The following is a 24,131-nucleotide window of genomic DNA, read 5'->3' on the forward strand; positions in this document are numbered from 1 at the left end:
TTCCTTGGATAGTTGAAAGCCCTAGAGCAAATGGGAGGATGATGTCTCTGTAAGTGTGCGGACTAATTTTAAAAATGATATGATTCAGTGGGTTTTTTTGTTTGCTTGTTTCCATGATTAGGAGTTCATTTTGCAAAACTAGGGAAAAGTATGGTTTAGAGAGAATATGATGACAGATAAAAAAAATCTATTTAACTTTTTTCAGGGTTATCAGTAGAATCTGTACTTAACAGCACAAACTGAAAATAAGGAATCAATTGAGGAAATGCAGTAAATAATGATGTCTGTGAACAATGAGCTGAATATGGATAGGCTCAAAAACTTTGAGAAGCAGCGTGGTCTAATGGATAAAGCACAGGCCTGGGAGTTAGAAGGACCTGGGATCTAATCCTGCTATGCCATTTGTCTGTTGTGTGACCTTGGGCAAGTCACTCAGTTACCTCATCCATAAAATATGGATTAAGACTGTGAGCTCCATGTGGGACAGGGACTGTGTCCAACCTGATTAGCTTGTATTTATTCCAGCACTTAGTACAGTGTCTGGCACATCGTAAGCACTTACATAAAAAAACTCCTAGAGACACTGTTCTGCACACAGTATGCACTTAATAAACATGACTGACTGATTAACACTGGTTGATAAGAATGACTTGCATATTGACTAAAGATGGAAGTCACAGAAAACCAGAAAAATCAGAAATCATCCAAGAAGCACAGATAAGGTCAGTTGTCCACAGGGACAGTTAAGGCTGGATTCTAGGTAATGTTTAACACTATTTTTAATCAATAATATTTACTGAGTGCTTACTGTGTGCAGAGCACTGTACTAAGAGCTTGGGAAAATACAATAGAGTTGGTAGACAAGATCTCTGCCAAAAGGAGCTTACAGTCTAGAGGGAGAGAGAGAGACATTGAAATAAATTACAGATAGGGGAAATGGGAGAGTAGAAGGACATGTACATAAGTGCAGTAGTCCTGAGGGTGGAGGTAACTATTAAGTGGTCAAGTGGTACAGATCCAAGTCTACAGACAGTGTAAAAGGAGAAGAAAGTAGGGGAAATAAGGGCAAATAATGGAGAAGACTTCTTGGAGATATTATTTTAGGATGGCTTTAAAGGTGGGGTGAGTAGTTGTCTGTCAGATATGAAGGGGGAGAGAGTTCCCGGACAGAGGGAGGATGTGGGCAAGGGGTCATGAGATAGATAAGACCAAAGTACAGTGAATAGCTTGGCATTAGTGGAGCGACGTTTGTGGGCTGCTGGGTTGGAGTTGCAATCAGCAAGGTATGATAGAAGGTGGAGAGCTAATTCAATGCTTCATAGCTGATGGTAAATAGTTTGTTTGATGTGGAGGAGGTTAGGAAAGCAGTGGAGATTTTGGAGGAATGAGGAGACATGGGATGAATGTTTTTTCCAGAAAAATGATGCACACAGCAGAATGAAGACCGGAAGTGGGGAGAGAGAGGAGAAACAGAGGCCAGCAAGGAGGCTGAGACAGAAGTTGAGATGGGATACATGTGCTTTGTTGGAGAGGAAAGGGAAGATTTTAGAGCTGTTGTGAAAGTAAAATCAAAAAGTATTTCAGACAGATTGAATATGTGGATTTTATCAGCTTTGCATACAAGCTTAGATTTGGGGATTTGTGAATCCCTGAATGTGGAATTTCATCATCCTAGAACACATTTAACTGTACATCAATCAGTGGTATTCATTGAGTGCTTACTATGTGCGGAGCACTATACTAAGCATTTGGAGGAGTAGAATGTAACAGTTAGCAGACAAGTTCTCTTTCAGTTCCTAATTTTCTTGATGTCTGTTTCTACCTATTAACTTGCTTCCTTTTCCAGATGATGGTCTGTGTTGTGTTACTATTAAAGGATCCCTGATAGCATCAATTTCCAACACAAATTCAGCATGCATTTTCAGAATCAGCCAAGTTCTAAACCAAACCAAGGTCAAAGTCTCAAGTATATCATTTCAGCCTGCCCTTTATCATGCTCAACCCTCTAATCAGAATCCTTTTGTCCTGTGAGAGACTACCACTTTTTAATTTTTTACGGTATTTGTTAAGCACTTATTATTTCTCAAGTAATGTTCTAAGCATGAGCTGAATGGGGCTGAGAATCCCCTGGACCTTTCTCCTGAGGGAAAGGATTCTTAGCCTTTCAGCAGCATCTCCAGGAGGATGTTGGAAATTGGCTTCCTGGTTACCCTCACTTCATGCTGGATCCTGTTTCTCATGGTTCCAGGTATGCTTCCCACAGGGCTCCTGGCTGGCAGCTTCTGAGCCTAGTAGTTTATCCAGGTATTAACATACAGCTGTGCTCAGGGCAGGAATAAACTAGGGGCATCAAGTTAAGGAGAACCACCAAACACCCATCAAATCAGCCCCCGTTCATGTGAGCTTGACTTTGCCTCTGACACTCTGGACTTCTCTGGCCACTTCTCAGTCTCCTTTGCTTGCTCTTCAAGGATCAATTCTGGGTCCCTTCATATTGTCAATCTACATTCACTCTCTTGGAAAGCTCATCTGCTCCTCCAACTTCAACTACCATCTCTATGTGGAAGACAACCAAATTCACTTCCCTTGCCCCAATCTCTCTTCTTCTCTAAAATGCCACATTTGACTCCTGACTCCAGGGCATTTCTACATCAAGTACAACATGTCCACAACTCACTTCCTCATCTTCCTTTGCAAATCCTTTCCTCTAAATTTTCCCATCACCATTGACAACACTACCATCCTCCCCACCTAACACATAACCTTGGCATTTTCTTCAATTCCTTCCAATTTAAACCCCTATATTTAGTCTATTGTGTTAAATCCTGTCAGTACTTCCTATACAACAATTCCTGGATCTGCCACTTCCTTCTCATAATAATAATAATAATAATAATGTTTGCATTTATTAAGTACTTACTATGTGCCAATAAATATGATTGACTGAATGAATGAATGTGCCAAGCACTGTACTAAGTGCTTGGGTAGATGCAAGTTAAGCAGCTCAGACACAGTTCCTGTCCCACATGAGGCTCACAGTCTAAGTTCAGGCATTGAACCCCCATTGTACAAATGAGGAAATCGAGGCACAGAGCAGTTAAATGACTTGTCCAAGGTCACACCACAGAGAAGCGGTACAGCCAGGATTACAACCCAGATATTCTGACTCCCAGACCTGTGCTCTTTCCTCTAGACTAAAAAGGGAGGCATTACTTGGGTCTGAAACACTCTCTAAATAGCTAAACCTACAATCCCCTGGAGAGGACGTCCTCATTGTGAACGCATTCATTTTCTAATATTTATTATGCAATTTTCTGCAATGGTGTTGTGCTAATCTAAGAGAAATTACATAAACTACAGGACAAGAATAACTAATTATGCAGTATAAGCAGAGAAAAGCATCCTTCAAACAGATTGCAGAAAATAGGGAAAAATTACACTGTGGAAACACTGAATTTTCTTCTCTACTTGAAATAAATATCAGATTGTACTCCAGTCCAGTGCATATATTTGTAAATAATGTGGTACTTTAAGTGATAGTCTCCAAATAGTTTAGTATTTCACTTCACAATTTTTTTAAATGCTTGAAATAGGTAAATTTGATATGTAAAAATTCATCTATCAAATATGTCAGGCAAATAAATTAATCTAATTTATAACTGCTCAGATGGAAAGGAAGAGATATCTAGAATGCCCTCAAGATCTAAGCAGTGGTCCCATGTTAACTATATCATTATTCGAGAGCAAGGTCTGAAGATACTAAATACTGCTGCTACAGCTGTCATCTGATATATACTAAAGTTCCATTCAATTTAAAGGGAAAATATTACAAAGTGGCATTGAAACATTCATTTAAATATTCAACTCCTGGAGGATAAATGCACATGGAAGAAACTTTGTGACAAACTGAAGCCAGATTACAGAAAGAAACACCATCTGCCTTTATTAGTGTGATCAATGATTAGACAACATTAAATTTAACATGTCCAAAACTGAACTCCTTATCTTTCCATCCAAATCCTTTCCTCTCTCTGTCTTTCCCATCATTGAAAATAATACCACTATCCTCCCTGTTTCACAAGGCTTTACCTTGGCATTGGCCTAGACTCTTCCTCATTCAATCAACATATTTAATCTGTCACCAAATCCTGTTGGTTTTATCTACACACAAGTCGCTAAAATCTACCATTTCCTCTCCATCCAAACTGCTACCATGTTGATCCATCCTAGACTACTGCCTCTGCCTCTTCATTGACCTCCCTGCTTCCTGTCTTTCCCCACTGCAGTCCATACTTCACTCTGCTACATGGATCATTTTACTAAAAATGTGTTCAGTCCATGTCTCCCCACTCAAGAACCTCCATTGATTGTCCATCCACTTCCACATTAAACAGAAACTTCTTACCACTGTCTTCAAAGCACTCAATCAGCTCACCGCCTCTTACCTTACCTCACTGACCTCCTGCTACAGTCCAGGCTGCACACTTTGCTCCTCTAGATCTAGGTTCTCACTGTGCCCCAATCTCATCTAACTCATTGCCGGCCCCTTTCCCAAGTCTTCCCCCCTAGCCTGGAATTCCTTGCCCTTCCATACATGTCAGACTACCACTCTCCCCATCTTCAAAGCATTATTAACCCCTTACTGTAGGGGTTCTTCAAGGGTCAGTTCTTGGTCCCCGTCTGCTCTCTATCTACACTCACTCCCTTGGTGAACTCATTTGTTCCCACGGCTTCAACTATCATCTCTACGCTGATGACACCCAAATCTACATCTCTGCCCCTGCTCTTTCTCCCTCCCTTCAGGCTCATGTCTCCTCCTGCCTTCAAGACATCTCCATCTGGATGTCTGCCCACCATTTAAAACTCAATATGTCCAAGACTGAACTCCTTATCTTCCCTCCCAAACCCTGCCCTCTCCCTGACTTTCCCATCACTGTTGACGGCACTATCATCCTTCCTGTCTCACAAGCCCGCAACCTTGGTGTCAACCTCGACTCCGCTCTCTCGTTCACCCCTCACATCCAATCTGTCACCAAAACCTGCCGGTCTCACCTCTGCAACAATGCCAAGATCCACCCTTTCCTCTCCATCCGAACCACTACCCTGCTCGTTCAATCTCTCATCCTATCCTGACTGGATTACTGCATCAGCCTCCTCTCTGATCTCCCATCCTCCTGTCTCTCCCCACTTCAATCTATACTTCACGCTGCTGCCCGGATCATCTTTGTGCAGAAACGCTCTGGGCATGTTACTCCCCTTCTCAAAAATCTCCAGTGGCTACCAATCAACCTATGCATCAGGCAAAAACTCCTCACTCTCGGCTTCAAGGCTCTCCATCACCTTGCCCCCTCCTACCTCACCTCCCTTCTTTCCTTCTACAGCCCAGCCCGCACCCTCCGCCACTAACCTCCTCACTGTGCCTCATTCTCGCCTGTCCTGCCGTCAACCCCCAGCCCACGTCCTCCCCCTGGCCTGGAATGCCCTTCCTCTGCACATCTGCCAAGCTAGCTCTCTTCCTCCTTTCAAAGCCCTACTGAGAGCTCACCTCCCCCAGGAGGCCTTCCCAGACTGAGCTCCTTCCTTCCTCTCCCCCTCCTCCCCCCTCCCCATCCCCCCCGCCTTACCTCCTTCCCCTCCCCACAGCACCTGTATATATGTTTGTTCATATTTATTACTCTATTTTACTTGTACATATTTACTCTTCTATTTATTTTATTTTGTTAATATGTTTTGTTTTGTTGTCTGTCTCCCCCTTCTAGACTGTGAGCCTGCTGTTGGGTAGGGACCGTCTCTATATGTTGCCAACTTGTACTTCCCAAGCAGTTAGTGTAGTGCTCTGCACACAGTAAGCGCTCAATAAATACAATTGAATGAATGAATAAATTAATTAATGAAGATCACATCTTCTCCAAAAGGCCTTCCGGGATTAAGCCCTCTTTTCCCCAGCAACCTCTCCCTTCTGCATACAAGCAAAGTGAGTTAACACAATCCCTGTCCCATGTGGGGTTCACAGTCTCAATCCCCATTTTATAGATGAGGTAACCGAGGCACAGAGAAGTTAAGTGACTTTCCCAGGGCCACACAACAGACATGTGGCAGAGCTGGAATTAGAACCCATGACCATATGCCTCCCAGGCCCGAGCTCTATCCACTATGCCATGCTGCTTCTTTATAAATAGTAGAATAAGGAGATAGATTTCAAATAACAAAAGCTAACTACTCGTCAATCAAAGCGGTCCTTCAGTCTGTGAACTCATTGTGGGCAGGGAATGTGTCTGTTATGTTGTTATTTGTACTCTCCCAAGCCCTGCACATAGTAAGTGCTCAATAAATACAACTGATAAAAACATATCTGAGGGCTTAATCTATTTATGCTAATATATTGCCTTAATATTGAAACAATTGAGAAAAAGATCAAGTAAAATACTATTTATTGTAGAATAGAATGCTTATGACCATGGTACAGTTCATCATTTGTTACTGAATTCATATCCTCTAAGGAATAATGAATTAAAATAAATTCAGAAAGTAAAAGTATGACTAACTGCAAATGATATTTTCCAAAAATCAAAATTTCCCAAATGAATTGAGCCATCCAAAAAGTATGACTCATTAGGGGCATTTTTGGAATTTTTATGAAACTTACAATCACTCTCATGTTAATATTTGATTTTTTAAAAAATCTAATTGAGGCATTCTTGAACTAATTTAATAATCTCAAAGGTCTCTCTCACTTAAAACAGTACTGAACTTACCTATTGAAAAAAATAACAAAAACACTGTGTGATGACTACATGTTCCAGTTTGGTCAGGGCAATCTTAAATGTTTGCAATTTTCTGGCACCACTTCAAGAGATATAGTCACTGTCCAATCTCTGTAAACAGTATACCATCCCAATTTCTAAACGTCCAAGGACAGAAAAATAACAACTCTATTAGTTCCTTAAAAATCTATCTATGAATACTAATTGTACTATTTATAGACCTTCCGTAAAAGGTCACACTAGACTATGTCACTAATCATAGAATATACTAAAGTTAGGTTTCACTATGACTTCTTGCTACCAAACCTTGAGAAAAATGTTTTCCTTATATAAGCAACCCTTTATTTTTTTTCATGGTATTTTTTAAAGCTCTATGTGCCAGGCACTATACTAAACACTGAGGTAGATACAAGCTAATCAGTTGGACATAGTCCATGTCGCACAGAGGGCGCACAGTGTTAATCCCCATTTTACAGATCATCAATCGTATTTATTGAGCGCTTACTATGTGCAGAGCACTGTACTAAGCGCTTGATGAGGTACAGATGAGGTAACTGGCACAGAGAAGTTAAGTGATGATGATGATAATGGTATTCATTAAGGACTTACTATGTTTCAAGCACTGTCCTTAGCTCTGGGGTAGATAAAACCCAATTAGGTTGGACAAAGTCCCTGTCCCACATGTGGCTCACAGTCTTAATCCCCATTTTACAGATAAGGAAACTGAGGCCCAGAGAAGTTAAGTAACTTGCCCAAAATCACTCAGCAGACAAATGGCAGAGCTGGGATTAGAACCCAGGTCTTTCCTACTCCCAAACCTGTGCTCTATCCACAAGGCCGTGCTGCTTCGCCTTGTAACTTTTTGTTCGGCCTACAAAAAAATAGTCATCAGAACTTTGTTATGCAATATTTTGCTGGTAAGATATACTGGTTATTTGAAAACTATATTAATCAGGTTTACAATGAGTCATTTGCTCTTTGCCCAGAATCAGCAATCTGATGGAGATAACCCTCTATTTGGGCATCTTTTGAGAAAATTGGTTAGCTGTGAGTTTTCTGCATTTAGAGCAAACACACTCTACAAAGGAAGCAAAGATTTAAACTCATGGATCCCAAAGCTTTTATCCTCTAGGCACATAGGAAAAGTAGAAAGTGGAAATAAATCTTGATTTTCATCATTTCCATACTGTCACTATACAATGTGCTATGCATATTTAAAGATACATATCTTTATGTTATGATTTTATTAGTCAAGCACATGACCAATAGTCTAACAGTCCATCCTAAAGTGTCATCAATTTAAAATAAGGACGTCATCATTATGTCATTATGCACCCTTTGTCACATGTGCTTAGCACTGGACTAGGTATTTGGGAACATACAAGTAGACGATACTGACGCTGCCTTCAAGGGTCTTACAATCTAAATTAAATTGTTCAGTTTAACCCTATGGATGTGAAATCTTTGCTGGGATAAAGCTAAGAAGGAAATGAACACATAAAACAATATGCCAAGACTCAGTGTTAGTATAATTGAATGATTAAGGGTGTCTAAATTCATAGCAAGTCATTTCGGTTAAAAAAAGAAAACTGGAAAAATAATTTCATTATCTACCTAAATATCTGTTGTTACTAAAGTGAGACTGAATGAAAAGTGAGTGGGATTTTGTTTCTACACACATCTTTCTTATCTTCACACCCACACAGTCATCATATTCTTATTAACTTTAGAGTACATTAATCTTAAGTAGGCCTCAGTATGCACAGCAGTGGGCTACAGCTTTAAAGGAAACTTGGGCAAGAACTGCATACAGGCTATGTTCATCTGTGTGAAAGCACAAGGCAAGAACCAAATTCCCAAATAAAAACACACATTGACTAAATTTCTGCATCACTTAAGATATACGTGCCAGGGATTGTTTAAAATGCATACTATCTATCTGGGTCAAGTGGAAGCAAAATATCCATGTTTCCCCTCACTGAATACTGTTTCTTTGCTAACCATGGTTTTGGTTTATACACTTACTGTTCAGTTTTGAGTAGCAGTTTCTGTAATCACCCAGTCTGCCACCTTCCATTGCAAGATACTTATTTTCTTACTCACTGCCCTGGTAAGGGGTACAAAGAAAGCGATTTCCTTATGAAAAGAAGTTGTGTTGTAACAACTACTATGTGCATGGGAGATCAATCTGTGAATAGGCATTTTGGTGGGGAGTACAAAGAGAACCACTGAGAAAAAGTGAAACTCCCCAGTGAAACCTAAACCACATAGAACCTAAACCCAAATCATCCCATAAACTTGTTCTTGCCAGTCATGGTGCTTTCTTTGTAGATTATGTGCCCCATTCCTCCACATAATTATGAAAGAGCATATGATACTATATGAGTTTAATACAGTTAGTTCAAAAGGGTAACAGTAACAGTGGGAGGAAAAACTCCAGAGATTGTGGCGTGGGGGGCAAGAGGTATGGGAGCTGTAGTATTTCACAAATAGCTGTGTTTGTCAATAAATGATAAAAAACAGGGTCAGAAGTGTGATCTGAACATATAACTGGAGTTTAGTTAAATAAAATTTTACCTCTTCTACTTCTTGAGGGGGGTGGGGTGTGGCATCTCATCACCAATAAGGGATTGGATAGTTCTCGAAATTCTGTGATTTTTCAGTAGCAAATAATAATAGAGCAAAATGATTTAACTGGCCAATTCTATCTTCTGGACCCTCTTCAGGCAAGGATGAGACTTTTTAGAGAGCAGTCTAGGCAAAATTTCATGCCAGGCCACTAAGTAGGATTTCCAAAATGTAAACTCCATCAAAGGTATTGACTGAGCAATTATTATGTGATATGCAATGAGATTATCAGAGAAGGAGTTTATATACTTCAGAGCAAGTATCTCCCAACAGCCCAGATCAATTAAAAATCTTTCTTGGATTAATGGCTGGGGGATTTAGAAGCTATTGTCCTTCCTCTCCCTTGCCCTTCCCCAGCTCCACCACCAGCTCAAACACTTCCTTCCCCTCCTATTGAGCTAATAGAAAGCAATGTTGTCTAATAGAAAGAAAACAGTCCTACGACTGTCAGAAGGACCTGGGTTCTAACTCTGGCTCTATTAATTGCTTGCTGTGTGACCTTGGGCAAATCACTTAACTTCTCTATGCCTCAGTTTCCATAACTGCAAAATGGGGATTCAATGCCTGTTCTCCCTCCTAGACTGTGAGCCCCATGTGGGACAGGGACTGTGTCCAACCTAATTAACTTGGTACCTATCCCAGCACTTAGAATAGCGTTTGACACACAGTAAGCACCTAACAAATACCAAAAAGAATAGACTCTTCTCTTTCTAAAGAAAGTGGAAGAATAGGGTACATACCCTATAAAGAATAACCCCCATCCCTTGCCTGCCAGCACACTGTACCACTTTAAGATGTTGCCAGGGTCAGAGTAATTGGTCTGAGCTAGCAATGATCCTTCTACTACCACAGAGCAGCTGCAGTTGGTTGCACTACGTCATTTCCAGCTCATCTTTGTGAGGCATTTTAGAAAGGTGCTTGGAGCTCAGAGTTCCATGGTGCTTTGGAGTAATAGCATCATGTAGAAGCAGGAGAAGTAATAGCTTTTCAGCACCCACTTGGTGTGGTGCACTGTACTAGGTACTTGGGAAGCACAAAACAACAAAGTGACACATTCCCCAAAAGGAGTTTACACTCTAATGGGGGAGATTAACATTTTCAAATTTTACAATATATGTACAACTAGAGAGGTGAAAAACAAAGTGAGGACAAAAGTGCTAAGGAGGTTGTAAATGAGTTCTTAATGGCTAGAGTTTGTTGAAGGGATGATATGGTTTAGGGTGCTGAGAAATGAATTAAGGAAAGCTTGTTGAAAGAGTTGGGATTTTTGGAAGGATTTGAAGGTGGGAAGAGCTGTGGTCTGCATGATGCAGAGAGGGAGAGAGAGTTACTAGCAAGGGGGACAGAAGTAGGAGAGTAAAGGGCAAGGTATAGCTAGAAGGGTGGCTCTGAAAGAATGAGAACTGCAAGTTGGACAATAGTGGGAGAAGAAAGCAGATAGGTAAGGACTGGGCTTGAAATTGATTGAAAAGAGTTTCTGATGCAGAGGCAGATAGGTAACTACTGGAGGTTTTTAAGAGACATGGAAAAAAGTATGCTGAAGAAGTCTCCAAGCAGCAGTTTGTAGTATAAACTGAAGGAGAAAGGCAGGGATGCCTGTAAGGAAGCTGGTACAGTAGTCTACCCTGAAACTGAATAAGAGCTCTAGTGAAGTAATATGGTGATGGAGTCTCCCATCAAAACAATGGACCAGCCTCTATTCTGAGACTTCAAGATCAAGAACCAGCACAAAGGAATGGACTGCAGTACTAATGGTTTCCGCAGCACCATTCTCAAGCACAGTAGTTAAACTTGATCTATTGTTTAACAGAAGCTGCAATGACTCTATTGTTTTTCCCTAAAGATAACATATCAGGAGTGAATTGAAAACAGGATGTAAGCTGATGAGAAAAAAACAAAATATTGACATAGATTACTCAAAAGCCTATGCTCATCATAAAACATTTGATATAGGAGCTCAACGTTTTCCTAAGAACAAAAGGATTAAGTCTAAGTGTCCCCAGAAGTTGTAACATTTAAGTGTAGCAAGAGATTAAACTGCCTAAATACTTGATAGATTTAATCATAGCTGACAACAGTCAGTTCTGCTATTTAAAGATTGCTGTTACCAAAGGGCAAAGTGAGAGTTGATAGGTTACACCTTAGGTAAAAGATCATTAAGTCCAAGCTGCAATTTTAGGTTGTGAGCAGATAACTTCATTGGAGATGGAGATAATATGAATATACTTAAAAACATCAAACACAACAAGAGTACCTACCTACTGGAAGTGTTAGTGGATGAAAAGAATTTAAATACAATCATCCAAATATATCAAGCAGCTGAAGCTATTTTATTTCATCTGCAGTTGAGGGAAACAATAATAGCACTACCATCCTCCCTCTCTCACAAGCCCATAACCTTGTCATTATCCTCGACTCATCTCTCTCATTCAACACACATATTTAATCTGTCACCAAATCCTGTCAGTTCAACCTTCACAACATCCCTAAAATCTGTCCTTTCCTCTGCATCCAAACTGCTACCTTTTTAATCCAAGTATTTATCGTATCCTGCTTCAATTACTTCATCAGCCTTCTTGCTGATCTTCCCTGCCTTGTCTCTCCCCAATCCAGTCCAGATTTCACTCTGCTGCTCAGATCCTTCTCTACAAAACCATTCAGTCCACGTTTCTCCAGTCCTCAAGAAACTCTAGTCGTTGCCCATCCACCTCTACATCAAACAGAAACTCCTTACCTTCAGCTTTAAAGCACTCAATCACCTTGCCCCTCCTACCTTACCTCACTGTTTTCCTACTGCAACCCAGCCCACACACTTCAATCCTCTAATACCAACCTACTCGCTGTACCTTGATCTCATCTATCTTGCTGCTGACCTCTTGCCCACGTCCTGCTTCTAGACTGGAAGGCTCTCCCTCTTCACATCTGACAGACAATCACTTTCTGCACCTTCAAAACCTTATTAAAAGCACAACTCCTCTAAGAGGCTGTCCCCAGCTAAGCCCTGATTTCCTCTTCTCCCACTCCCTTCTGTATAGCTGTTGTACTTAGATTTGTACCCTTTATTCACCACTCTCCCAGCCCTATAGCACTTAGGTACATATCCATAATTTATTTATTATGTCTGTCTCCCTTTCTAGATTGAAAGCTAGTTGTGGGCAGGGAATGTGTCTGCCAACACTGTAATAGTGTAATCTCCCAAGCACGGGACAACCTGATTACCTTGTGTCTACCCCAGCACTGTTCTAAGCACTTAGAACAGTGCTCAGCACATAGTAAGTGCTTAACAAATGCCATCATTATTATTTAGTACAGTACTCTGCACATAGTAAGTGCTCAAGAAATGATTGGCTAAACAATAATAATAATTATAATTAATTGTGTTATTTGTTAAGTGCTTACTATGTGCCAGGCACTGTATTAAGCGCTGGGGTGGATACAAGTAAATCGGGTCAGACACAGTCTCTGACCCATATGGGGTTCACAATTAATCACCATTTTTCAGATGAAGTAACTGGGGCACAGAGAAGTTAGTGATTTGCCCAAAGTCACACAGCAGATAACTGGCAGAGGCAGGACTAGAACCCAGGTCTTTTTGACTCCCAGGAACATGCTCTATCTACCTAGCCCTGCAGGTTCTACATGATGATGATAAAGTTCAGTTGTTGCATGGAAACTTTTGGGAAGAAAAGAGCCTTAAGATCATTTGAGGGTAACACAGAAAAAGGACAGCTCTCCCAGGAAAATTAGAAATAAATTTTAGCTACTGCCAGGTGAGAAGGACAAAAACAACGAGGCTGGACAAATAAGATGAGCAAATATGTGATGATGTCCTATTAAAATCTAGATGGTGGGTGAAAGCATGAAGATTAATGATATCAAGTCACAAGAAAACTGGGAAGAACCAGATATTTTAAGGCTAACTAGAATCAGAAAGTAGTCTGAAATTAGGCTATCAATTTTCTTAATATTTAATATGCAAAGGGAAAAATATTAAGAGAATCTCACTGTGACAGGGAAGATCTGGAGACATGGGAGGTCCTGAGAACAGCAGAACAAGTAACAAAACGGTATGAGAGAGATTCACTGGAAAATATTTGAATGCAGTAAATAAATGATTTGTTGTTAAAGCATGTGGTGACTAAATTATTTCTCAGTAAAGATTCCACCACATTCTAGAGCTATATTAATCCAATTTGTGATCATTAATAAAGCATGATACAGCAACAAACTCAATTTTAGAGGTCTGTTTAAGGATTGGCATTTCAGAGAATTTCTGGGGATCAAATTCAGGGTAAAAGAGATTGTGACTTTAAATTGGAGACTTGTCAGGTCACATTTGATGTCAAAAAGGGGAAAAGTGAAAGCCTCATTTGCAGGCTTGAAAAATGTTCCCCTAAGCACCACCTGGACCTGTTTTGTCATGATGGAGTTAGGTAACTAAAAATCTATTGAGAATCAAGTCCAGATGCCAATATGTGCAGCTGATGTTCTCCAGGGGTGAGCTACAATTCAGTGGAGTGGCAACTGAATTGTTATTTCATGACACATGACTGGTCTCATTTTTTTTAAATAGAGACATTTTGTCTCTGAAGCAAAAGTAATTTCTAATTAAAATCTAGAGTTGTGTTTGGATGATGTAATGAGCATGCCCTTTCTTCAAGTGATTCAGATATAGGATTTGTGCATCTACCAATTGAGTTTCATAAATAAGCCCTGGAATATGAATATAAAACATGAGGCTACTCCTTTTCCCCTGAATTGTAGCTGTACAGCCTGGTACTGTAGGAGAAATTCTTTAAAATTCTGTCTAGACTACCCAATATTAATAACATCCAGATTAAATTTATAATCCAAATTAGGATAGGTAACCCACGGCTAGTGCTCCTAACTTGTTTTCCTTTTTCCCTAGATATAGCCCCAGCCTTAGTATCTCTTCCCTCTGCATTCCACAAGAAGCTAATTACTGACCTTCAATGATTGCTCTTCAATGTGTCCACCCCCAAATGATCACTCTATAGCCACTCCATTTAATGGTCATCTACCATCCATAAAGGAAAAGTAGGAGGAATTAGGTGAGACAAAGAGAGTAGAGAAGAGAGAAAATGAGAAAGGGTTTGTTCAAACATAGCAAAGAGCTTTCTGAAAGGGGTCAAAGAAAAGAAGGTTGTGGAATCATTAGACAGGTGACTGGATTAGATGATCCCTTGAGGTCACTTTTGTCTCCGTGATTTTTATGCTATCTACACTTCTCTGTGCAACAGCTCATTCAATCCTTGTATTTATGGTGTGTGGGAAACTCTCTTTGGCACATTTCTTCCAATCTGGTCTTTCTATCGTCTCAGTAATTTGGATCACTGCTTAAGGAATAATCACATTGAAAAATAACCATCTATTAGGCCTAGATAAAAAAGGCATATACATTCAATGAAAAGGAGTACAATCAAAGACCAACTTGAAAGATGGGAAATAATGGGAAAATTATAGGAAATAATGGGAAAATAACATTTTCTATGCAAGTCATTAGGGATCAGTTCATTATTTTCTTGGCAAATACTTTCAAGTTAAGTTCATCATAGAAAAATTACAGCAAGCCTAAATTATTCAACAGGTTTTTTGTTTTGTTTTTAAAGATGGGAGTAGACCCAATTAATTTGTTGTTCCTGGATCCTTAATCTGACCTGCATTGCTAGTTTGTGCAAGTCAAAAGGAATTTAAATGTTTAAAATAATGTGACATGATTCAGGCTGCATATTAATTCCATCAATCACCTGGTTGAATCTACATAACCAAATTAAGTGTGGAGTTGTGGAAATCATTCAAAGAATCTCAATTCTGTTGAAGGACAAAGAAAATCAGTGTGGCTCAGTGGAAAGAGAATGAGCCTGGGAGCCAGGGGACCTGAGTTCTAATTCCGGGCCCTAACAGTTGTATGCTGTGTGACCTTGGGAAACTCTCTTAACTTCTCTGTGCCTCAGTTTCCTCATCTTTAAAGCAGGGATTAATTGTCCCTTCTCCCTCCTGGACTGCAAGCTCCAAGCAGCCTGCCTATCACATATCTTCTTTTATGCCTAGTACAGTGGTTGGAACACAGAAAGCATTTAAATATCACAAATATCATTGGTCCTTGTCCAAATATTGAGGATGGTTAGCCCTAGTAATCAGATTTACCATATAATGGCACTATTCTCCATTTTATTTTGCCAGAATAGACAAATCCTCAGCTTCATTCTGGCTGTGGGGACAGATCATTGGTGTATGTCTACTAGGAACCCTCTAGTCCCATATATTTAAACATTACTTCAATCCTAAAAGCAGTCAATTCAGGATTCTCAAATTTTGGTGGAGGAATGGGGTTTCTGCTCCATCCTTAAAATTTCTGATAAAACTATACCCCAAATCCATGCAGCAACAGCAAATAAAGTATCTCCAGATCAGTTGGCCCTTGCTTTTTCTCTTTCCCTCTCAGGAATCATGTGGGCAACTAGTAAATCACTCCACTGTCTAGGTTTTCCACCTTCCAAACACACCCATACTGTCCATAAACACTACCCTTAACTCAATTTGTTTCCCAGCATCCTTCCAATTAATCAGATCAAGCTATTAAAACTCCTGTTCTATGTCTAGTCTTGAATCTACACATCACTTTTGTCAGATTCTAGGAAGAAGACTATTTCCCTCAAAAAAAAAAAATCATCTTCTCCAGTTAAGTGAATACTTCTTTCATGGGTCAGTAGCCTTAAAGACATTTACATCTGAAGAAGGTCTTGGATTAATAAAACAAACAAAAACATTTTGGTATTTGTCTTGTTAAAAAAATTTCAATATGAAATGACTTTTGCAGTAATCAAACATTAACCTAACATCCCAATGAAAGTCACACATAAACCAGGTTGAAGGGAACATAAATATGGAAATGTTGATGTACACTCCCTGGGTGATAGCCCTAGTCCCAAATATAATTCTTTCCAGGTTAATACCTTATCAATGGGAGTATTCTTCTATCACGGTACCTATAAATGAACTCCTAAAGTTCTCCCCTTAGAGAATTATCAATGTTTGCCTGCTTTGCCCCTGAAAACTGCATTTTTAACATAAATTCACAAATACTAAAGATAATTAACCTAAAAAATGGTTTAAGAAAAAATGAAAAACAATCACAAAAATATATATAGTATTGAGGCCATGTTCGTGTTTACTATTTTCGCTTTATGGTACAGCATTCATTTGGCATATAAATATGTATGTACACATTCAGGTATATGTACATGTAAACACATAAACCCATACATGTATATCTGTCCAACAGTTCACTACTAGGTAACATTGTTTGAGACTGCTTCACCATGTCTTTAAAACATATTTTTCTACACTCTGGGGTTGTGTGTGCCTCCTATCAGTTTCCTATACACATTAGCTGCTGCCAGTCTCCTGCTGCAGGCCATTTTCCTCCCATGTGCCACCTAGTGGAACTTTATTCCTATGCGCATGACTTCACTGCTGATAAGCTATTTTAGGACCTCATTGCTTATAATCTTATCCTGCTATTTGAGGCTGAAAATGGTCCACAGATGATGCTAATGAAACCACTTTAGGAGCTGAGTGAGTCTTCTGCACTAGGTGCATGCCTTACAAGAGATTGGATACCAGAGCCACACACTGTCATGAAGTCTTCCCAAGACCATATTTTCTATCTCTTTGTGCTTCAATCATATTTACTGAGTGCTTACTGTGAGCTATAACAGAGTTGGCAGACACATTCCCTACCCACAACAGGCTTACAGTCTGGAAGAGCATCATTGGAGAGTGTGCTGCCTAGGTAGCAGAGTGCATTGACTGCTGTGAGTTCTATTTTGCAGATGAATACTTTTGGCTGTGTGTATAGCTTTCTGGGTGTAGGTTGCTATATGACTTCCATTTTCTTCAGACATTGTTAGACTATCACACCATATTGCATCTACAAAGTGATTCATAACATTTGCATATCTTTTTGGTATTTATGAAGCACTTACTATATGTCAAGTACTGTTTTAAGCACTGTGGTAGATTCAAGTTAATCACGTTCTGGGTTATGAGTCTCTAAAGCAGTCATTTGTACATAGAAGTTCCTGAGACAACAGATACATACTGATGACTGCTCCAGAGGTGTATACCTCAGAAGACACACAAATGATTATGATTTGATGATGCTCTTAATCTGTTGAGCTGGAAGAGACTCTGAGTAGATCACAAGTGTATTCTGATGCTGCCTTGTAAATCTCATCCCCAAAACTCTTCTAATGCATCAAAAATTATGTACTAACTTCAGAATATATGGGGGCAATATGAAATTTGGTTTGGGGAGAAAATGGAACACAGTATCTTATTTCCCACTGAAATGATAGCTTATAAATGTCAATCTGACTAATCAAAATTCTCTTAAGAATGCATCTGTGAATAGAGAAGGATGAAGGAATATTCCAAAAGTCCACTGTTACTCAGTGAATACTGGCACAGAAGTCATCATGCTCAAAGAGAATATTACCTTTCATTTTCCTTGAGTAAAGACGCATAGATATCAGTTGTATATAACTGCAGGTTCTTTTCAAAGAAGATAAGTGTTATCAGAGTTTGTAAGCATTCCGATACATTCAGCATTTTAAAGTCCACACAGCAACCCATTATTGTAATTGTAAGAAAGCTTCAGTAGCACAAAGCAGGTATCTTATATGAAGTCTTAGCTTATTATGTTAAATATTCATATTTGGAATGCACAATATTTTGTCACCAATTAAGCCAGAACTTACAATTACACTTACTTTGAGGTAACTGAGGAATTACAGAAGACCCTATTCAGACTACATTGCATAATTTAAAAATATCTGTTAGAACATTGTGCCTTATTCATTCTTAAAGGGACAGTCTGGCTACAATGAACATCCAAGGCCTTCGATATTAAGAAACGTAAAGGGGTAAAAGAGAATATGGTAGAACAATGAATGACATATGCTATAGCTTATTTTTGTACATACAGTAGATCATGTTGAATTTTTTTTAAAATTGGAAACCTTTCAAATGTAAAGGCAAGGATTAGGGATAGTGACAAGGGTTATTATTCAAGCACATAAGCCCCTGAATACTGTTATTTCTAATATTTTCAAAGCCATAAATACTTTAAATAATCAGTCCCCATAACAAGGAGAGTAACTTGTTATGAATGAACTCTCTAATAAAATACTTGCAAGTGCAAGAACTAAGGCAAACCTGGTATCAACTGAATCTCTGTTACTCAAAATACAGGTAGCTTCACCTGGATTGGGGCCTAATGTTAACATAAGGAATCAGGCCTTATTCAAAAGGAGGTATTCCTTTTACTAATAAGACACTGAGAGGCTCGAGTATGAGGGGTGTTCTTCAGATAAACATTTCAGTCTTGACCAGTAAAGGTATTGCAAGGACATATGACCTCATCTGAAGCAATCTTTGCAAATGGCTGAAGAGAGTTTAAGATTTCATGTTGGAGAAGCAGTGTGGCTTAAGTGGAAAGAACCTGGGCTTAGGAGTCAGAGGCTGTGGGTTCTAACCCCACTTCTGCTGCTTGTCAGCTGCGTGATGTTGGTCAAGTCACTTAACTTCTCTGGATCTCAGTTCCCTCAACTGTAAATTGGGAATGAAGTCTGTGAGCCCTACTTGGGACACCCTGATTACTTTGTATCTACCCCAGCACTTAGAACAGTGCTTTGCACATACTTAATAAATGCCATCATTATTTGTTATTATTATTATTATGTTTTATTACTAATAAAATTATCCTGGGGAAAAATTAAAGTTCCTAAGATGACTTAAACCTGCTGTCCAGGCCAGACCACATATTTGTGCACACTGACCTTGCCAAGGCACACTTCACTCACCCCAAAGACCCACAATATCATTTGAAGGCAATCAGTAACCCCACCACTTTGTGGAGCCTCTAGTCAGGTGTGCTTTTAGACAATTTTAAAACACCCCAATTATGTGTATCTTTTGGGCACACGAAGTACTTAAGATCCAGAGTTTTCTATGCCAGGGGCTCAGGTTAGGCTTGGCCAGCCAGCTGCTACTCTATTGTATCAGGCTCGGCTCTTCCTTCCCTGACAATCTAAGACCTGGCAGCCTCAGAGTATTCCAGAATTGGTATTTGCACTTCTCACAAGTCCCATAGGAACTCTTATTTCACTCAATCCAGTGATCCTGACCTTAAGTCAGGCATGGATTGCCCTGTGCCTGCTTCAAGAGCAGGATTGAAGATGGATTGAAAACAAACTCAACTGTGTTTTAAAAATTGAGTTCATACAACCTTCTTATGAACAATAGCAATGTTAAAATCAACATGCACTGAATAGCCTTTATGTTTGGGGTATTCTTTTCTATGAAAATTCCCCTCACCCCTGTAATTCCGAAGTCTCAAGATTTAAGGGGATTTGTCCCAAATCCAGGGCCATCAGTTTTTGTTTTTTGGGTTTCCATGGTATTTGTTAAGCACATGCTATGTACCAGGCACTGTACTAAGCAATGGGGGTAGATACAAGGTAATCAGGATACTCTTGAAAGCCAAAACATTTCATATGTCAGTGAAAAATAAGCATGTTAGCCTCATTACCACTCAAAATTATTTGATTTACTTAATCTGTCCAATCAAAACCAGAAGAAATAATTAATGTTCTCATATCAGCTGAAAATGCCACCATAAAGGATTCCAAAACAATTTTTACACTCAAACTACACTGACAAATAATAAAGTTTGTATTTTCAAAAAATTAAGAAGCATCATGGCTCACTGGAGAGAGCACGGGCTTCGGAGTCAGAGGTCATGGGTTCCAATCCCAACTCCACTACTTGTCATCTGTGTGACTTTGGGCATGTCACTGCACTTCTCTGTGCCTCAGTTCCCTCACCTGTAAAATGGGAATTAAGACTGTGAGCCCCATGTGGGACAACCTGATCACTTTGTATACCCTCCAGCGCTTAGAACAGTGCTTTGCACATAGTAAGCACTTAACAGATACCATTATTATTATTATTATTACCAAAGGTGTGCCTCACACAAATTTCTAGATTATCAGTAATCAATGAAATGGATAACTGACATAACCTGAGCATTGGGTTGTCTAAAATCGGTGATTTCAGTTTTGTTTTAGTCTCCCCAACTAGGCTGTAAACTCCTTGAAGACAGGAATCACATCTCAACTCAATTGTACTCTCCCAAGTCCCGCTCAGGGTTGCACCTGGAGAGTTTCCGGTACTCTACCAGTCTCGGCTACAGGAGTCAAGCAGAGGCATACCCATTCCATTTCTAGCTTGGCCAGTGGCTAATGAGTGGAAGGCAATCTGCTACAAGTCAAACCTCAGCTGGGCTGGGAGGCAGTGCCACAGCAGACAGTCAAGGGCAAGGACTCAAATTTACTGCACGGAAGGAGGTAATGGTAAACCACTTCTGTATTTTTACCAAGAAAACTCTATGGATACACTACCAGAACAATTGCAGATGGAGAGCAGGGCGTTCTGAGAAAGATGTGTCCACGGTGTCACTATGGGTCGGAATCGACTCAATGGCATAAGACTATGTGCTCTCCCAAGCACATAGTAGAGTGTTCTGCACTTAGTAAGGGCTTAATAAATTTCACTGATATATTCTAGACATTATTGAAAAGAAACCAACAACAATCAGGAGGCCCCCATGGCTTAGATCACACTTTCCAATTATTAATTCCTCCAAGATGCACTAAGTGAAATCACCATACTGAACTTATTCTAGTAGCAAGACAAGGGTGAATGAAAAAGGTCATATGTATGACAATAGAAGTTGCATTACTAAGCCAAATCTGTCAACTTGGATTCCTCATCCTATGCAACTTTATGGAAAAACATCTAGAAATTTTTGAAACCCGACCCATACAATAACCCTAGGCTAACTGATCTAAAGTGATTCAGGGAATTAGAAATCCCAGAAGAGAGCCCAAAGCTCCTAATTATCAGTGTGTTAAAGCTCCTTTGCTGTAGGTATAGCACTATCCCCAAAAATAGACAAAACAGCTGTGGTGCTGGAGATGGATAGAGAAAAAGTTTTCAAATTACCAATTACAGCAATAAATAAGAAGTTTAAAACCACTTCACTAGCATGACATCTTATCCTAAGAGTTTCTAGGAGTAGAGTGAATGCTGAGAGGCCATAGTACTATGTAACATTCAGTTTTCAAAGGCATTTGATGCTCACAGCAATGTGTTAATTTCACAGCTTTGGAAATTAAAATATCCTATTTAGCTACTGAATGGGGATCTAGTACAAATTGCAAACTCCATCATTCCACATCCCTTTAAAGGCCACAAAATAGAACTAAATTCCCCATGGCTCAAAGGAAATGATAGCTTATTCTCTTCATCTTCTCTCTTGCCTATCTGAGCTCCTTTCCACTAGATGGCCTACAGTTCAATCATCCAGGGTTTTCAAAAGCCTCCCCCACTCTAGACTGTAAGCCCAGTATGGGCAGGGATTGTCTCTATTGCTGAATTCTACTTTCCAAGCATTTAGTACAGTGCTCTACACACAGCTAAGCACAGCTCTACACACTGTACTAAGCACTCAATAAATATGATTGATTGAATGAATGATTGAAAAAGACCAGTGCCACAAGCCCCACTAGCTCATTTTTAATAGGATGAAAACATAGATTCAAATGGAATAAAGTGAATAGTTCATTACTACTACAGTCTGTATCTACACAGGCAGTGAAGTGGAGAGTTAAGGCAATTATATACATGATTTAGACAACGTTAAGGAAAAATTGCATTTTGTCAGCACCAACTATTCAAATCAGCCTTCTAAATGGATCAGCTTCACTGGACACCAGTTCAATACTGTACTTCAATGGGCTCTTGATTAGACACACTGTCATAGAGGAATTAAAAGTAGAATCTAAAAAATAAAATGACCAGTACTTTCAGTCCTTATTATGTCAAGCAAAAATAGTCTGGGGAAGAAATTGTGGATTTAAATTACAGTGGCAGCATTTACTGAGTGCCCGTTTGGTGCATTGCACTGAACTAGGTGCTTAGAAAGTAAAACAAAACAAAACAAAACCCCCCACAAAAATTACCAGCTCCCTTCCCACAAGGACCTTACACTCTAATGGGAGAGAGAAACCCCAAAATATTTGCAACCGGAGATTTATGAACATGTATTCCTAGAAAGGGCATCAAAACTGAATTGTAACTTTACTGATTTAGGAAGGAAAATTTAGTACCTATTTTGAATAACCCACTGGGGCCAAATGTTGAGAAGAACCAGAAGTTTCCTGGACAGTGCACATTTCATCTTACTAAAAGTGGTTGCTAGGGATGCAGTGAAACAGACTCAATAGATCAAGTCCTGAAAAAACAACAGAATCAGCCCTTTGAAATCTGCCCTGGTTACCACAAAAACAAATGGTTCCAGACTCCTAATTTGTATAAATAGGATGAGGAAGAACACTGCCATCATATGAATTAAAATCACATCTCAAAACTGCATGCTAGTCTCCCTTCTCTCCCCTCCCCACTCCCCACAAAATGCTTACATAATTACCCAGCTATTCAGTGTTAGGAGAATGTGATTAATGCTAGATGGCATGTTCTGAACTTTCTGTTCAGATAGCATTCACTGCCAGGAGGTCTGAAGGCAGGAGAACCTATCTGACCTGCAGATTTCATTATGAATAACCATCAGCAGAACACACAGTGACATTGTTCAAATGACCAATTATCTTCCTTCCTGTTCAGTGTAAAGGCAAGTTTGCGCAAGACCGTCAAGACGTTCTGAATGAAGGACTTAAGATCGAATAACTCTCCAGAGCCCAATATCGCTCATAACCTTAGAGGAAAGAGAAGCTGAACCTAACAGCAAAGGTAAGGAGGGGAGGGACAGGAAACTCAAGAAACGGTTAGAGAAGGGAGAAGTCTTTTTTTAAAAAAAAAAGTCAGGAAAATCTTTCTTGATTTTCTAGATCCACTTAGCTCTTCCTAGATCTTCGTTTCACTCGGTCCGTCAATCTGAGTAGCCTGAAGAGTTTTCCAGTGCCGAAAGGAAAATGGACGGACAGAGCAAAGAGTTCCGCGAACTTCCTATCGCCAGTCTCCTTCCTTCGTTTTCGCACCCCGCTTTAAGGGATCGGCTCTCCTACCCTAGTTCCCAGCTTCGACCCCCTTCAGCAAACTGGGCAGACGGCAGTCTCCCAGGGGAGAAGGGAAAGCTATAGGACAGCATCACTCCAGGTACATCAAATGAACGAAATGATCTTTGCACCCCCTTGCCACACACTTCGTGCCCCTCGAGGCTTCCCAGGAACATCGCCTAAGCCACCCCTTCACTCCTAGACGTCTTGTCTCTCCTATTCGACAGCCTCCGCTGACCTAGAAAATGCCTCGGAAAAAGCCTGCTCCCATCCTCCCAAAACCCTAGAGCCCAGCTGTGCCCCACAGCGCAGCTTGAAGGACAGAGCCCAAGGGGCCCTTCTCAAAGGAGAAGGTTTGCACTGCCTATTCATTACCAGTCACCCCCAGTCCCAACCCAGTTCGCCCCTTTCCGAGAAACTCACCCATTCCAGCACCCGCAGAAAGGCTAAAGGCTCCTTGAGTGCTCGGAAAGTGCCTGCAGAAGCCTGCTTTGGGGCAGGGGAGAGCGGTGAAAGGAGATAGCGATAGAGACAGAGAGAGAGGCACAGAGAGAGCAAGAAAAAAAAAAAACAAGTT

At 40.0% G+C, this 24,131-nt stretch overlaps 1 protein-coding gene across 2 annotated transcripts in view; it reads right to left on the reverse strand.

Moving 5' to 3' along the window:
• The window catches only part of SYNPR (synaptoporin), a 320,964-nt gene that overhangs the window by 296,078 nt on the left and 755 nt on the right, over nucleotides 1-24,131 (reverse strand). Inside the window, exon 2 of one of the 2 annotated variants that reach the window (XM_038772931.1) lies at nucleotides 23,978-24,040. In XM_038772931.1, coding sequence (XP_038628859.1) covers nucleotides 23,978-24,040 — 63 coding nt within the window. Of the gene's footprint in view, nucleotides 1-23,977; nucleotides 24,044-24,131 lie in introns of both variants that reach the window. The other variant, XM_038772933.1, reaches the window with a different exon arrangement.

The sequence above is a fragment of the Tachyglossus aculeatus genome, chromosome X1 (assembly GCF_015852505.1).
Source record: "Tachyglossus aculeatus isolate mTacAcu1 chromosome X1, mTacAcu1.pri, whole genome shotgun sequence".
NCBI lineage: Eukaryota > Metazoa > Chordata > Mammalia > Monotremata > Tachyglossidae > Tachyglossus > Tachyglossus aculeatus.